The sequence below is a fragment of the Mesoplodon bidens genome, assembly GCF_964165515.1.
Source record: "Mesoplodon bidens genome assembly, chromosome: 4".
In the NCBI taxonomy this organism is placed as follows: Eukaryota; Metazoa; Chordata; class Mammalia; order Artiodactyla; family Ziphiidae; genus Mesoplodon; species Mesoplodon bidens.
In genome coordinates, this window is record NC_138160.1 from 44,540,670 (window position 1) to 44,556,346 (window position 15,677).

The 15,677-nt window shown below is 41.4% G+C and overlaps 1 protein-coding gene across 1 annotated transcript in view; it reads right to left on the reverse strand.

Moving 5' to 3' along the window:
* Window positions 1-462: 462 nt before the first annotated feature.
* ANKRD55 (ankyrin repeat domain 55) overlaps window positions 463-15,677 on the reverse strand; it is a gene marked incomplete at its 3' end in the record, with an annotated part of 185,959 nt that continues 170,744 nt past the window's right edge. The window contains exons 9-12 of the mRNA XM_081231951.1: window positions 15,153-15,320; window positions 10,773-11,413; window positions 2,962-3,054; window positions 463-584 (exon numbers count right to left, since the gene is read on the reverse strand). Of these exons, the coding sequence (XP_081088077.1) occupies window positions 463-584; window positions 2,962-3,054; window positions 10,773-11,413; window positions 15,153-15,320 (1,024 nt within the window). The remainder of the gene's footprint in view (window positions 585-2,961; window positions 3,055-10,772; window positions 11,414-15,152; window positions 15,321-15,677) is intronic.

Below are 15,677 nucleotides of genomic sequence, written 5' to 3' on the forward strand. Positions count from 1 at the left end.
AAAAGCCATAAACACTGACTGATTAAAGAAATTTACTATTTTAATTTTAATTAAGTTTTGTTAGTCCAAAGTAGAATTGCAATAAATGTAAAAAACATGTATGGAATGTGCTTTCTTTTTTTATCCAGCAAAGCATACATTTTTTAAAAACATAACATCATTCAAAAAAACCAGCAAACATGCCACAAAGCAAACCAAACACAGCTAAGTTTCCCTGATGATAACATGTCGTGACTTTTTATTTTGGCATGTAGAGGTCATGGAAACTCACAGACTTACAATATATGCATAAAGATTCTAAGTGCTTATTTGGAACAAAGAATTTTGAGTTGTAAAACTATGAATGGCTTATAGAATGCAAGTTACTAAATTAGTCTTTGTTCTTACAAAGTAATCTTATCCTTTGACAGTTGAAAATATATATAATCTATATTTTTACAATCAGTGACCCACAGTCACTGATTAATTTTCATCATTGGTGGAACTGGCAGAGCTTTCACTCTCTTCAGCCGGTGGGCTGTGTCCCCGCTGGCTTGGAATAGCAGGAAGCACTCGGTTTGTCCGTAGAGGTTCTCCAGATAGAACTGGGAGGAAAGAATAGAATGAAAAACTTTCAAGGTTTGCATCTCTCAGAGTCTCACAAGGAATGCTGGCAGGAGAACTGTGTTATTTCTGAAGGAATGGAGGCCCTTCTAAGAAGCTTTTCTTGGGGAGAGCTAAACTGCAGGAGAAAGCCGTATCTATCTATCTATTCAGGCTTACCACATGTAGTCAGGGATGCCAAATATGCACAAATACAAGGCGGGGCCAAGTTTGATCCAAACATGATCAGGCTGCTCGTGCCTAGCAGAGCCTTCTTTTCCTTGGGTGGCATAGCCCTTGATGGCCAGGTCAGCACAGGCTCTAAATAAGCCCCAAGACGTTTGTACTGTGCTTTTATGCAAAAGTCAAAAGGTTCTCAGGTTTCTTTTAGGAAAAGCACTGTACCTTTCCACTTCTTTTTCATAGAGCTACAATTGATCAAGATCTTTATCTTCCCATCTCCTTAAATTTAATTGTGAAAAGCAAAGCCCCTGGGTTCTGCCAAAGAAAATCCCCTTACTTTGGCTTCCCCAAGCCACACCAGGATTCAAGGCTGAGTGATTCTTCCCTTAATTAGATGTCTTTGTGACTACATTTCTGCTTAAAGACAAGATCAGACTTGAATTTCATTCAATGATTGAATTCACACCATCCAAAACTCTCCCTTTAGACAAATTAGTAAGGGCAAAGGAAATAATCTGTCAAGGCAGAGATCTTGGTTTGTGCTACTAACTCTGTGTGTGACCTTGGACAAATTTCTACCTCTCCCTTTCCTTACCTGAAAGAAGACAGAGTTGTACTAAGACCGCAGGGTTCTTTGTTTTTACCTAAAGGGTTCTAGAACTCTTGCTTTGTCCCATCTGAACTGTAGCCTGGGGCAGAAAAGATACATTGGATATTTACTCTGTGCAAACAGCTGCAAAGGGTTTTATGTACATTATCTCATTTAATCCTCTCAACAGTCTTATCAGGTTGCACTACTCTTATAAGCTAAGTGAAGAAACTGAAGTATAGAAAGGTTAAGGAACTTGTTTTAAATAGGGCAGCTTCTAAATCATCTAACCTCTGCAATTAAGAAGATGTGGGGGGAGGGAGGGAGGGAGGGGGGGAGAGAGAGAGAGAGAGAGAGAGAGAGAGGGAGAGAGAGAGAGAGAGAGAGAGAGAGTGTGTGTGTGTGTGTGTGTGTGTGGATGTGCACACAAGTGCTTGAGTACATGTTATAAAGGAGTGGGTTGGGATAGGAAGAACAGGAAGGAAGGAAATTAAAATCCAGTGAGTAGGGGCTTCCCTGGTGGTGCAGTGGTTGAGAGTCTGCCTGCCAATGCAGGGGACATGGGTTCGAGCCCTGGTCCGGGAGGATCCCACATGCTGCGGAGCAACTGGGCCCACGTGCCACTGCTGCTGAGCCTGTGCTCTAGAGCCCGTGAGCCACAACTACTGAGCTCGCGTGCCGCAACTACTGAAGCCCGCATGCCTAGAGCCTGTGCTCTGCAACAAGAGAAGCCACTGCAATGAGAAGCCCACGCACCGCAATGAAGGGTAGCCCCCGCTCGCCGCAACCAGAGAAAAAGCCCGAGTGCAGCAACGAAGACCCAACGAAGACCCAACGCAGCCAAAAAAAAAAAAAAATCCAATAAGTATTACCTGTTTCATGTGACAGCTGACTCGGTATCCTGTAATTTTGCTTCTGGCTCTGCTACTTACTACCTAAATAATGGGCACGTTATGTGACCTCTCTGAACTCAGTTTTCTCATCTCTACTGCCTCAGAGTACAGATATAAGGATTTACAAACTCCAAATTTCTAGGCATGGGCCTCAGAAATCCCCTTTATAACAAGCACCCCAGATAATACTTAGGCACAGGCAAACTTGATCACTTGGTGAATAGAATATATTAACAGTTTATATTGTGAGAAGTTTTGCATAAAATAACGCTAAAAGTAAAACTGATGAACAGCATCTACTTGATTATTCCTTTCTGCTTAGGAATGCATAGCCTGTGAGTGCAGAGGTAAGACACATTTCTATCTGTCCAACATAGTAAGGAAAACAATGTCAGGAAGCCAGTCTTAAGAGAAGAATTTTTAAAGCACTAAAGACATTAAATAGTACATAGCAAAATAAACTTCTGTTATTGTTTTTAAAGTCCAAACACAAAAATTCCTCAGGGGAGGGAGTATTTTTTTAAACAAGCATTACCATGCTGGATGAAGCTTTAAAGACTGTCTCTATTTTATTTTCCTGTAATTTACAGGGTTTGGCGTCTGATGTTCTCTTGAAAAAAATGAAAGTAAACCAAAATAATATTTAGCCCTGTCTAGTCGTGTTAACAGTGTTAACCTTTGCAAAGGAAGCTGAGGAAGATTCAAAATACTTACATTTTTGGTCTGGTAGGGGAGCCAAGTTGTTCCGGGTGAAAGGAAGATCCCAGATTTTAGGTCTGTTTGGGGAGAGATGCTGAAAATTTTGTCCTGGGGACAAACATATTTGCATCAATCATATGAGACTCAACCAAGTGCAAATTATAAAATCCAATGGATAAAAGAATCATAAAAGTTGTTATAGATCATGAAATTTATGATGTTAACAACAACAAAAAAATACTAATCGCTATACCATATTCAGTTTCTGTCACATGCCAGTCACCATTTAAATGAAAGGAAAAGGTACCAGAAATCATTTCTTGAGTAAACTATTTAAATAAAATTTTATAAACAACACAGTTGGCCATGTACTCTACAAAACTTAAAAGTTTGAAAAATAACATAGGGTATTAGTGTATCACATATTGGTCAATCTGGGTTGAATGAGTGGGTGATGAGTAGGATATATTCTTCTAGAGCTGTGTTTCTTACTCCTGGCTGCACAGAGAAAGGATCTGAGGAGTTAAAAAAAAAAGATGCTACTCTGGCTAAACACCACACCAAATAAATGAGTTTCTCTGGGGCTGGGATAGGATGGCAGATTTTTGTCAGCTCCCAGGTGATTCTGATGTGAATCCAGGATTGAGACTCACTGATCTAGAAGATGGGAGCTGAGTGAAAGCACTTGGGAGATCTGGATGATCTAATTTAGATGACCAGTAGAGTTATGCTGGAGCTATGCATAACAGCTCTTAAATTTTCAGGAATTTTGTGAGTTGGTTGACATCATACTTGGTGGCTTGACATCAGCCATGGTGGGAGTATTTACATCAGGGAAATCAGCAAGTACTGATTTTTCTCTGAAGAGCCACCTATTAAACATTTATTAGCACATGACTGATTACAAGAGATGGATGTTCCAAACACCTGAAAATAGAAGGGACGACACAAAAGTTAAGTCCATTTAACAAGTTGACCAAATGGTATAATAAATAGGAGTTTGGGCTCTGGGGTCAGACAGGATTAGGCTTAATTCCCAACTTGGGCAAGTGATGTTCTGTCTCTAAATCTCAATTTCCTCATATGTAAAATGCTGAAAATAATTTTATCTGTCTTTTTCAGTTGTCATAAAGATTAGGAGAACAAAGGTAAAGCATTTAGCTTATAGAGTAAACAGTAAACATTAGCAATTATTACAGTGTTATTCTGTGGCATGTTTAACATGATCTCCTGGACAGTGGGGCATGTATTCATTTGATCTTCTGTTTAGTAGTCTAGTAGGAACCAGAATCACTACAGCAACACTCATAGGGTTTAAGTCTTCCGTCTGGGTAAAGCGGTCCTTAGAATAGGGGAAAAAAAGCATTAGCCATGATCCACCTCCCATCTGCTTCGGTGAGTCCAGTGGTAGATTTGTAGGGGAGTCATCTGAGCAGTGTCATTTGATGAATAGTAAGCAAAATTTCTAGTCTCCTTGGTGGACATTTTGCCATTATATTTTTATTCCTTTGAACTTTGAAGGTTAAATAACCTCATAAGCCATTATTTAAAAAGAAAACATTCCTAAGTAGAATTACAATAAAACCCATATCAGCTCATACCTGATTATTCATCCATGAACACTTGAGCAGAAATTTGCAAAACCAAAAATGAGATAGTGATAATTATGGATAATGCATATTGAGCACTTACTATTGTCAAGGACTGGACTAACTGCTGTAGGCATAATCTCATTTAATCCTAACAGTCACCTTCCCTTGTGAGATAGAGGCTATTATCATCCCCATTTTACAAATGAGGACACTGTGGCTTGGAGAAGTTCTAAATTGTCTGCAAGATCACATGATGGGAAGTGTCACTCAGGCTCTGGACCTAAAATCCACACTATCCTGCCTCCTTAGGGGCCAAAGCAATATTGACAGGATGGGAGAAGTGGCAGAGAAGGACTTCAGCAGTGATTTGGGAGGAGGTAGGAGGAGAATTAAACTTTCTTCCCACACTGGCATTTTGCTCAGTTTTGAAGGACAAGGCAGAATGTGCATAGCCCAAAGTTCTCTTATCTGTGCTGTAGGCACCTTCAGGGAGTGTCCAGCCTGCGGGGACAGGGTTGAGGACGACCGTCTTAGAATAAAAAGGCAGGAAACATTTTCATCGTTAAATGAGGAAACAGAAGTGAATGAAGATTAATAATAATTCAGCACTCATCTATTGCAAACTCACTGTATTCCAGAGCCTAGAGTACAAACAGAAGGCAAGGTGCTCAGGAGGGGCTGATGGGAAGAGAGACAGGTAAAGTTGTACTTTTGAAGGCCATGAGTAGTGCTGTGAGGGTATCAAAGAAGAAAGAAGGGTCCAGAGGTCAATGTGTCTTGAATCCCACAGACCTCACTTGCATCTGCTCTGCTACTTCCCAGCTACCTCTGTGACCTGAGGCCGGGGGGCTAACCACTCTACTCCTCAATTTCTTCATCTCTAAAATGGGGGTAAAAATTCCTCTCCTGGGGCTTCCCTGGTGGCGCAGTGGTTGAGAGTCCGCCTGCCGATGCAGGGAACACGGGTTCGTGCCCCGGTCCAGGAAGATCCCACATGCCGCGGAGCGGCTGGGCCCGTGAGCCGTGGCTGCTGAGCCTGCACGTCCGGAGCATAGGCCACAACAGTGAGAGGCCCGCGTACCGCAAAAAAAAAAAAAAAAAAAAAAAAATTCCTCTCCTGCAGTGCTGTTGAAGGGGAAGTATGTGGTTCACTGCCCCAGAGGAGGCTTAACAAGGCACAGATATTCTTTTATGATGGATAGTAAAAATGGGTCACACCTCCTATAGCAGTCAGGGTAACTTCTACATAGGAGGCAAGTTTGGGGCTGGTTCTTAAAAGATTGTAGGAATCTGTCAAGCACACAGTGGATGGAAAGTAAAAATAACATGGGCAAAGATGTCATAGAGTAAAAAGGTATGTAGTTGTATAGGAACTGAGAGGTATTCAAGGAACCGTTCAAGGGGATGGGGGGTGGGAGGAAAGGATTTGAGACGAGAGGTGCAGAAGTTGAGAATGGGAAGTGAGGCCAGGCCATGTTGGGAGGACTTTGTTTGCCAGCTAAAGAATCTGGCCTTCGTCCTGTTAAGATGCAAAGCTTCTGATTGGTTTAAACAGAGGTGGTCACAGCATCAGACCTACCTACTATCAGACCTGAGGAGGAGAGTGCGTTGTTGCTGGGATACTCTAGAAAATTCTGGAGAAGAAAGTTCTCTCTTGAGGGAGAAAGGAAGCAAACACTTTCTTAGCTTCCTTGTGATAGCCTGCAAATAACCAGGCTGGTAGCAAACACCACAGAGCTTTCTGCTCAATTTTCTCTGAAAGCTGCTCTCAATAAATTAAGCTGATGTGCTCCAAATTCCCTCATTAAGTTAAGTGCCTCATCCCGCATCTCTCTCCATCTAGCCCACTGACAGGTCTCAATAAATGTTAAGCAATAATCATTACAGCTAAATGTTCAGGGCTGCTGATGTAAGCACAGGACATTAGCTGCCAGGAATTCAAATGGTAGCAATCACTGCTAGCCCATATTATTTCTACTAAACCCAGGGCGGGAAAAGAGAAAATCCAGAGTAAAGGGACCATCCAAGTTCAAGCCGGTGGTGCTGTGGTATGATTTATAGTATCCAATTGCTTTGCTACTTTAGGTTTCAAATCAAGCATGGGAGCTCAGTGTAGAAATCTACTGAGTTTCAACCTGCCTAGACTAACAACTTAAACCCCTTAAGTGAACCCTCCCAACTGTGCTCTGGAAGCTTCAGTAGTTCTAAGAACAACACCTCAAATTGGGTTAAAAATATTCACAAAAATAAAATCTATAAGGCAGAGAGAAATCTTTTTATTTTGGGGAGTACAGTGTAATTTCTAAGAAAATCACCTTGTAGGTAATTTGGTAAGCATACTAACAAAGTGGACTTTGAGACTTAGAGAAATATGTACATTGCCATGGGATAACTTCCTATTTAGGAGGTCTGGGTTCAAGCTCTGAATATGTCCTTAGTGACATATTCAGAACAATTAGTTGTAAGACTGAGCAGATTCCAGGCCATGTAAATTATAACTGGAAAGGGCCTCATGAAACAGAATGGTCCCAGACTCTGTATCCAGAGGGTAGGAAAACTGTAGCCGAGAGAGATGACATGTCTTGCCTTATCAATCAGGGCTCATTCAGAAAAGAGAGACTTCTTTAGGCCTTGAAACAGAGGGAATTTCATACAGAAAGGTGGTTATACTGGTTGGTGGAAAAGGTGAGAAGCCAGAGGACAGGGTAGAAGGACAATCCAGAGATTAACCACAGCAGGAAGATGCAACCACTTCTAGGCTAGAGTGATAAGGGGAAGAGTTGGTATTACCAAGGCTCAGAAGCTAGTGGAAGCCAGAACCAGAGGGAGGGGTTTTGTGGAGGAAGTGGGAGGAAGTGGAACCCCTGTTGGAGAATCCATAGGAAGCAGAGGGACACTGTGCAGAACTACACTTGTTTTCCTCTTTCTCCTGCTCTTACTCTTTTGCCAGTGCCTCTTGGTACTTGGCCAGAAGTACCTGGAAGCAGCTGCAAGGGAGCCTGGGAAGTGTAGTTTCCTGAGATACAAAGTAGAGCTGGAGGGAAGAGACTAGATCTGAGAGCAAAAAGGCAGCTGATTAGCACATTTACTTAAATGTCATCATCTTTTAAACAAAGGTCATCTGTAGCTTGTCTCTAAGGCATAGTGCTTAGCATAGGGCCTGGCACATAGTTAAAAAAAAAAAACCCACAAATGTGTATGTGTGTATAGTACTATGCTCAATCACTGTTCTAAGTATTTTATATGTATCAATTTGTTTAATATTAGCAACTCACAGCCCTACATGTTAGGTATTTCCTCCCATTTTTGACATGAAGAAACAACGGCTCAGAGAGATTCAGTAACAGCAAGTAAATGAGAGAGTCAGAATTTGAACCCAGATAGTGTGACTTTAGAATCCCTCTCTTGGGGCAATTCCCTGGCAGTCCAGTGGTTAGGAACTGGCTCTTTCACTGCCCTGGTCCCAGGTTTGATTCCTGGTCAGGGAACTAAATCCCATAAGCTGTGTGGTGCGGCCAAAAAAAAAAAAAGAATCCCTTTCTTAACCACTGGATGTGCTGCCTCTTCATAAATTCATAAATCAGGATAATAGACATTATCCTTTAAAGACATTATCCATTAAAGAATGAGTGAAAGAACTAAGGTCCTTTCTGTTTAAAACTCTTATGATTTTGTATCTAAACATGAGAAGAAAATCAATTTAAAGTGAGTTGTATAATCAGTTTAGCAAATCCATGTACCTTAAAGTTCATTTATAGGCTGAAGATTCTTGGGAGTTTGTCTTGTCATGCCATGACTCAGTTACCTAGTTATTATCAGCATTCAAAAACATTCAAAAAACTAAATGCTTTGGTACAGGCATGGCTAATTAGTTGACATTCCCTTGGAGAATTCTGTTTCTCCTTTTCTGCCCCATAGGATTTTTCAAGTTACTTCATTGGAAAAGTGAAACAAGTCCTCAAACCAATTTATTGAATTTCCTTTTATTTTAAATAATATAGAAGGTTTTAGATGGCACATGTGACAGAATCTACTAGTTCTGTATTCAATATCTATTCTCTTTTTCCTCCTAGAAACAAAAATCCAATTTTGGAGGGACGGTCATGTGCCCAGTTAAAAGGATCCAATTCCCAGTCTCCCATGCAGATAGGCATGATCATGTGACTAAAGTTCTGGCCAACGAAATGGAAGCAGACTGTGGAATTTATGGGAGATAACTTATTAATGGGAGCTAATTCAGCTGGCGGACATCCATTTCCAATCCCCCTCCTTCCTTCTTCCTGCTCTGTCAGACATTATGAAATGTGAAATGATCCAAAGGATGAAAGGCATAGGTTAAGTTGTAGAGCATACAGATGGAAGAAGCCTGGGTCTCTGGTGATCATGGATTCACCAAGCACATGGGAACCATCACCTTCGACTACTTTCATATGAGAGCAATAAACTTCTATGCTGTTTAAGCCGCTGTTACTTTGGATTTCTGTTACAGGCAGATAAACCCAATCCCAACTGATATAGAAAAGACAGCCCAAGGTTGTCCTGGGAACAGAAAAAGAACAAGACTTTCACAAATTTCAAAAAATTTTCAAAAAGAAGATATTAGCCAAGACAGGACTAACTCCAGAAAGCAGGCTGAGTCAAGGCCCTGGAGGCCACCAAAGTGTCAAAGACAGCAGATCAATATTTTTTCTTCCTCACCCTTCCGCAGAACACAAGGAAAAACTACCCATGCTTCAGTGCTTAGTGGAGGAAGTAAAATCTTGAGGGACGTTCTTCTCAGGAAATAGCCTTCATGTGTTTATTCCTATCTATCCTGTGCTTAAAAACATGTAAATATGCATGAGGGAAGCCATACTCTACCTCACAGGTTTCAGACATCAGGCACATGAAGAGGAGTAAGGAGAGCCAGACTCATGCTGCGTATTAAACGGGAAGGAATAGTCCTTATTTCCAAAGATATACTGTGCTCCTCTATTTCTTAAAATATACATAGCCCTCTTGGGCTTTCATGTTTCTACTTCTGAAAGAAATATGGGTTCAAGCAATATATCATTTTTCCTCTTAACCCTACTATAAGAAAAACAACAACAGAAACTTGTTGATAAAGAACAACTGACACTCCACGGAGAGATATTGGAGAGTGGTGCAGACTGGGTTGAACTGGGGACAGTGATGTCCAAGTGATGTCTATGGGGATAGCGGTTACTCAGATCCAGGCAATTAGTGCCAAGTGAAATTTGGGTTCAGTGTTGCCAGACTTTTCCATTTCTCAAGAGAAGTTTAAAATTTTTATGTAAAACTTCATGATTTTTAAATATTAGCAATTCATTCACTTGATTACTGAATTAGTAATGAACTGATTTTGGAAGCTGTTTTGCAGCCTCTGCTTTAGAACGATAGTTCTTAGTCTCTGGTATACATCAGAATCACCTGGGGGCCATTAAAAAATAAACAAAAATTTTAGTGTGATACATTTGTTTAACACAAATGTTAAATGGGAAAATAGGTACGTATATATTGCTTGCATGTGTATAAAAATATGGATTCTTTAGTGTGATACACTTATTTAAAATGTATATATACATATATATTTAAATATGTATAAAATATCTCTGGAAGGTAAACAAAAAATTAATAACATAGCTTTGGATGAGGGGCACTCGGTAGCTGGGGCAAGAGGCAGGAGGGAGAATTGCCATGTAACCCTTTGGTGTGTATGGAGACCTGAGCCACACATGTGTGAATGTGTTCTCTTTCTACACGTATACATGGAAGGCATTGCCATTTTCCCTTTTGCCTCACCAAGATCCTGGTTCAGGAGTCCTGGAGCGGTCACTGAACACATGATTTAAAAACAAACAATCACACACAAAAAATCAACCCTTTGTAGGTGATATTACGAAGTATCCCTGCTTAAGAATACTTGCTAGTGGAAATAGTAATATTCCTGCTCTAATCTGCCAGTCACCACACATACCTGCTGCGATGAGATAAGATGAGAAGGCACATACTTTTACTTGATGATTGCTCTCAAGGTGAAAAAGCAGACTGTTTCCATAGCCTGGAAATCCTGAATCCAGTAGACTCAAGGGGAAAAGGTAGCCTAATCACCCACTTCCATTCTGACCCTGTCCTCTAGGCTACGTACTGTCACTCCAGTTCCTAACCCAGGACTGCATGACACATTTCTTGTATAGGATCTGTCAGAAATGAGAAAGGAAGCAGGGACATTACCTGATGAAGGATTATGTAGACGAGGAAGATGTGGCGGCCCTGACACCTCCTGGTGACTGGATCTGCTGGTAAGCAACCTGTCTGGCAGCTTATCAGAAGAAGACACGGTCCAAGCTTTATAGAATACCTGGTTATCTAGCAATACCTGGCAGCCAGTTCTGTTATTCAATAAATCCTGCTCACTTCGGCTTTTCTGAGATTGCTGGGCAGCATGTTGAGTACCAGAGCTCAGGCCAGCATGGGAAGTGGCCCTCTGGGTGGCTGTCAGGAAGTTATGGCCTAGGGTGATGGGTGGGAGACTCTGTGTTCTGATTGGTGGAAGTCCTTTATGGGCCAGAGGCTTTTTTTCTGGCAAGTGATATTTTGAATTCTCTGAGGTCCTCTTCTTAAAGTCAACCGTAGCCACCTGATCACCAGGCTGTTCTTGGCAGTTGGTATCCATGTTGTTGTCAAAGGTGGTGATGATGTCATCAACTTCCGAGGTGGCCTCCCCCCTGTGCCAGTCCCTGCTGTGATCTTTCTGATAGGCCCTCTGCTCTTCTTTTTTGTTCCTGCAGAAGATTTGATTGAGCATGCTGAATCGTCCCTCCTTCTTCTGGGGTCTACTCTTCTGGGAAGGAAGGGGTCGAGTAGGCTCTGTTCTATGGGAATATAAAATAACAAGGATGCTATGTGAGGGCAGGAAGTGGAGACACCAGCAGTAACCACACAAAAGACCTCCCTCTATTCCATCCACCTGAGCAGGTTGTCTGAGATCATCCAAAGACACCCGAAGCCCTCTCAAGTCAAAGGGGATGTGCAAGAGCTACTCACAACCTCTTTGGCCATCCCCTTCCTTGCCATGGTCAGTTCTCTGTCCAATTAGAACATTTCTTAGTTAGATTTCACCTGCTCCCTCAGGAACTACCCTTTCAAAATTTGTTTTCTCCCCGGGATCAAGTAAGCTGAAAATACCTCAAAGTATTACTGTTCTCACTTCTTAAGGACAGTCAGTAGGAGTGCAAGCTTTAAGTCAAAGCGATGAAGGCCAGATGTGGAGTTCAGGCTTCAACTAGCAGCAGTAGGGTGGAGGTTGCAGATGTCGGGGGAGTGTGATTTTAGGCTTTCTCTGAAAGGGATCCCAGGAGATCTGGGCAGAACTCTGATAGTATCCACCTTAGGAAGCCTGCCCATTTTACGCTGTTTGTGTGTTGTTTCTTGTTGAGCTTTTACTAAATTTCTTATTGAAAACGTGTACTAATGGACTTGAGGATACGGGGAGGGGGAAGGGTAAGCTGTGACAAAGCGAAAGAGCGGCATGGACATATATACACTACCAAACGTAAGGTAGATAGCTAGTGGGAAGCAGCCGCAGAGCACAGGGAGATCAGCTCGGTGCTTTGTGACCGCCTGGAGGGGTGGGATAGGGAGGGTGGGAGGGAGACGCAAAAGGGAGGGGATATGGGAATATATGTATATGTATAACTGATTAAATTTGTTATAAAGCAGAAAAATATATATATATATATACAACTTGGTGATCAACTATACTTCAATAAAAAATAAATTTGAAAAAAAAAAAAAGAAAAAAAGAAAACGTGTACTAAAGGAAGCCGAGGAGAGAAGCTTTTGTCTGGGCTTCAGCTGCAGAAGAGGAAGTGTGTATGCCAGAGGTTGGGCGTGGCAGCAGAAGAAAATGAGCAATGCCCAATGAGCAGGCAATTTCTAAAGGAAAAAACGGTCAGCAGCTGTCCGGCTGGCTCTTCCTGTGGAGAGTTTCCCTGAGGCACTATTCTGTTTTTGTTCCTTGGAAAATTCTGTGTTGTTCTCTTCTGAGGCCACAATTGATTTAATGCTTTCTGTGGTATGAGTTAAAGATGAAACCTGACTGTGTTCATGCCCTAAAAGCCAGATTGCAACATTACTCTTTGGAGTGAGATATTGTAATACGTAATTTGAAAAACTCACCCCTCATTTTGGCTGCATATAATGAATGGTTTTTGTTTTTGTTTTTTTTCTGCAGGTCACACAGTGTATAATTGAATCTTCGTTCCTGTGATATATTTTTATCCTCCTTTCACCTTCCAATAGGCTTTTTGAAATATTAAACACAACTTCTGGACTCCTGATACTACCAGAGAGAACCCCAGGAGATCTCTAGCATTTTTTCAAGTTTCCCCATACAGAATATGCCCCTGTGCTAACTGATGCTACTTCAGCATCTTCTATAAACAATCTCCTCCTCCTCTTAAGGTTGTGATTTTGGCCAGTGGGTCTCAAAGTATGGTCCACTGAACCTGGAGGTGAAGGCCCTGACAGTCTTCAGAAGTTTCATGAGGTTTAACCTATATTCATAATAATATCAAGATTTTTTTTCACTGGTCTGCTTTTTACACCAAGGGTGCAAGAGAGCAAGTGGGTGAAACTGTGGGCTCCTTGGCACAAATCAAGGTAGTAACAACAATAGACTTTCATTAAGAAAATTGCCATTAAACTTAATAATGTCCAGTAAATGTTATTAATTTTACTAAATATTGATCCTTGAGATACATTTTTTCGATAAAATAGGAAGTACTCAAACAATTCTACTACATACTGAAGTACAATGGTTGTTTTGAGGTAAAATATTTGTGCCGTTGTTTGAGTTGCTAGCTGAACTAGACACTTTTTTCATGAAACATGATTTTTATGGCTTATAGACAAGCTGTGGTTATTTGGAGTTGGGCATTTGATTTCTCAAAAATGAACAAAGTGAGCCTGTCATGTCAAGGTAAACAATTGACATTAATTGTTGCCAATGACAAAAATCTAGCTTTCAAGCAAAAATTAGAATTTTGGAAAATTTGTATGCACACTGTGAGCTTGACAGCTTCCTGATACATAGAGGCTTTTCTGATGGTATCAGTGGTGATATTAACAAATGTGATTTTTTTTTCTGGTATTGTATAATGAAATGTACTATTTGGAAGCTCTTCATAACTAAGTAAACCAATATTTTCCAAATGACCAATGCAAGATATTATAAAATCATGCATAGATGTAAGACACATTTAAAGTGCTAGAGAGATGAATGGATTTTAATGTAACAGAATTCAAAAACTTCACTGATATGGTGACAGAGTCCACATTGCCACTAAGCTTTAGGAAACTACTACTTGTCAAGTTTTGGCGTAGTATCAAAGGAAAAGTATCCACAGTTATCTAAAAAGGCTCTTGAAATACTCCTTCCTTTTTCACCTACATATCTATGTGAGGCCAGATTGTTTTCATACACTTCAGTCAAAACAACCATATTGCAATGGACTGAATGCAGAAGCAGATGTGGGAATGCAGCTGTATTCTATTAAGCTTCTATAAAGATATCAAAGAGATTCAAAGAGCAAAGTAGAACAAAACTGCTCTTCTCATTACATTTTTTTGGTTTGTTTTGAAGAATGGGTTATTTTTTAACTAAAAATATGGTATTAATGTTAACTTGTAAATGTAATGGGTTATTACTTTAATAACAAAGTATTTTTTCAAAAGTTTCTCAGTTTTAATTTCTAATGCCATAAATATTGATAGGTGTAACTCACATAAACAAAAGCTCTTTAGGGTCCTCCATAATTTTTGAGAGTGTAAAAGGGTCCTGAGAACAAAAAGTTGGAGAAACGCTGATTTAGGCAAAAGAGCAATTAAGGGTACATGGCATACTCTAGGGCCTGCGTGCCAACTACTGAGCCCATGTGCTGCAACTACTGAAGCCCACGCACCTAGAACCCATGCTCTGCAACAAGAGAAGCCACCGCAGTGAGGAGCCCGCGCACCGCAATGAAGAGTAGTCCCCACTCGCTGCAACTACAGAAAGCCTACGCGCAGCAACGAAGACTCAATGCAGCCAGAAATAAATAAATAAATAATAAATAAATAAATAAATAAATAGTATATAGCATAAAGGGACGAGGAAAGGGAGAAAAAGGAAAGAAGAGATTAGAGTTCAGTGAATATTAGGCTGATGTATTCAGGCTTACTACTATCATTTTGTTCCACAGCGTCAATGACATGTCATTACATGTTAGATAATGGCAAACACGATTATTAAGTTATTGCTGATTTTCTGCTAGTTTTGGCAGTTTAAACAATTTCGTCCAATTTTATAAATCTTTTTTTTCTTCTGTACGCAGGCCTCTACACTGTTGTGGCCTCTCCCGTTGCGGAGAACAGGCTCTGGATGCGCAGGCTCAGTGGCCATGGCTCATGGGCCCAGCCGCTCCGCGGCATGCAGGATCCTCCCAGACCGGGGCATGAACCCGTGTCCCCTGCATTGGCAGGCGGACTCCCAACCACCGCGCCACCAGGGAAGCTCCCAATTTTATAAATCTTTGAAAGGAAGAAAAAATGAGTGCCTCCTGGTGCGCTCACCTGCTGTCTTGGGAGAGGAGCTTGACACAGGCCGTGTGGCCGCAGTACAGGGCATAGGCCAGGGGTGTGCTCTCACTGATGTCTCGCAGGTTGCTGTCTATGCCCAGCTCCAGCAGTGACTGCACACAGTCTGCCTTTCCTGCAGCTGCAGCCCAGTGCAGAGGTGTCCTGGGGGACCACAGGGGAACAGCATAAGTGTCTGAGCACATGAATGGTACAGGTTACTTAGCTGACAACAGCTCCTGCTTGAAGTTGGGTCGTGGCAGGAAAGACTTGTTGCTATTTACAGTGTGGAAATGGTATGTATTAAATGGGGCTTCAGGATGATGGTGTATGTGTGTAAGGGCCTCTCCTCTAGTTCTGATATTCTGTGGCCTTCCACCTGCTTTGGTCTTTCTGAGAATTTCCTAGAAGAGGAAGTAGTGGGTCAAAGGGTATGAACAATCATAAGGCTCTGTATACATAGTGCCAAACTGCCTTCCAGAAAAACTGGCTCAATCTCTCCTCCTACCAGCTGTGTCCCTA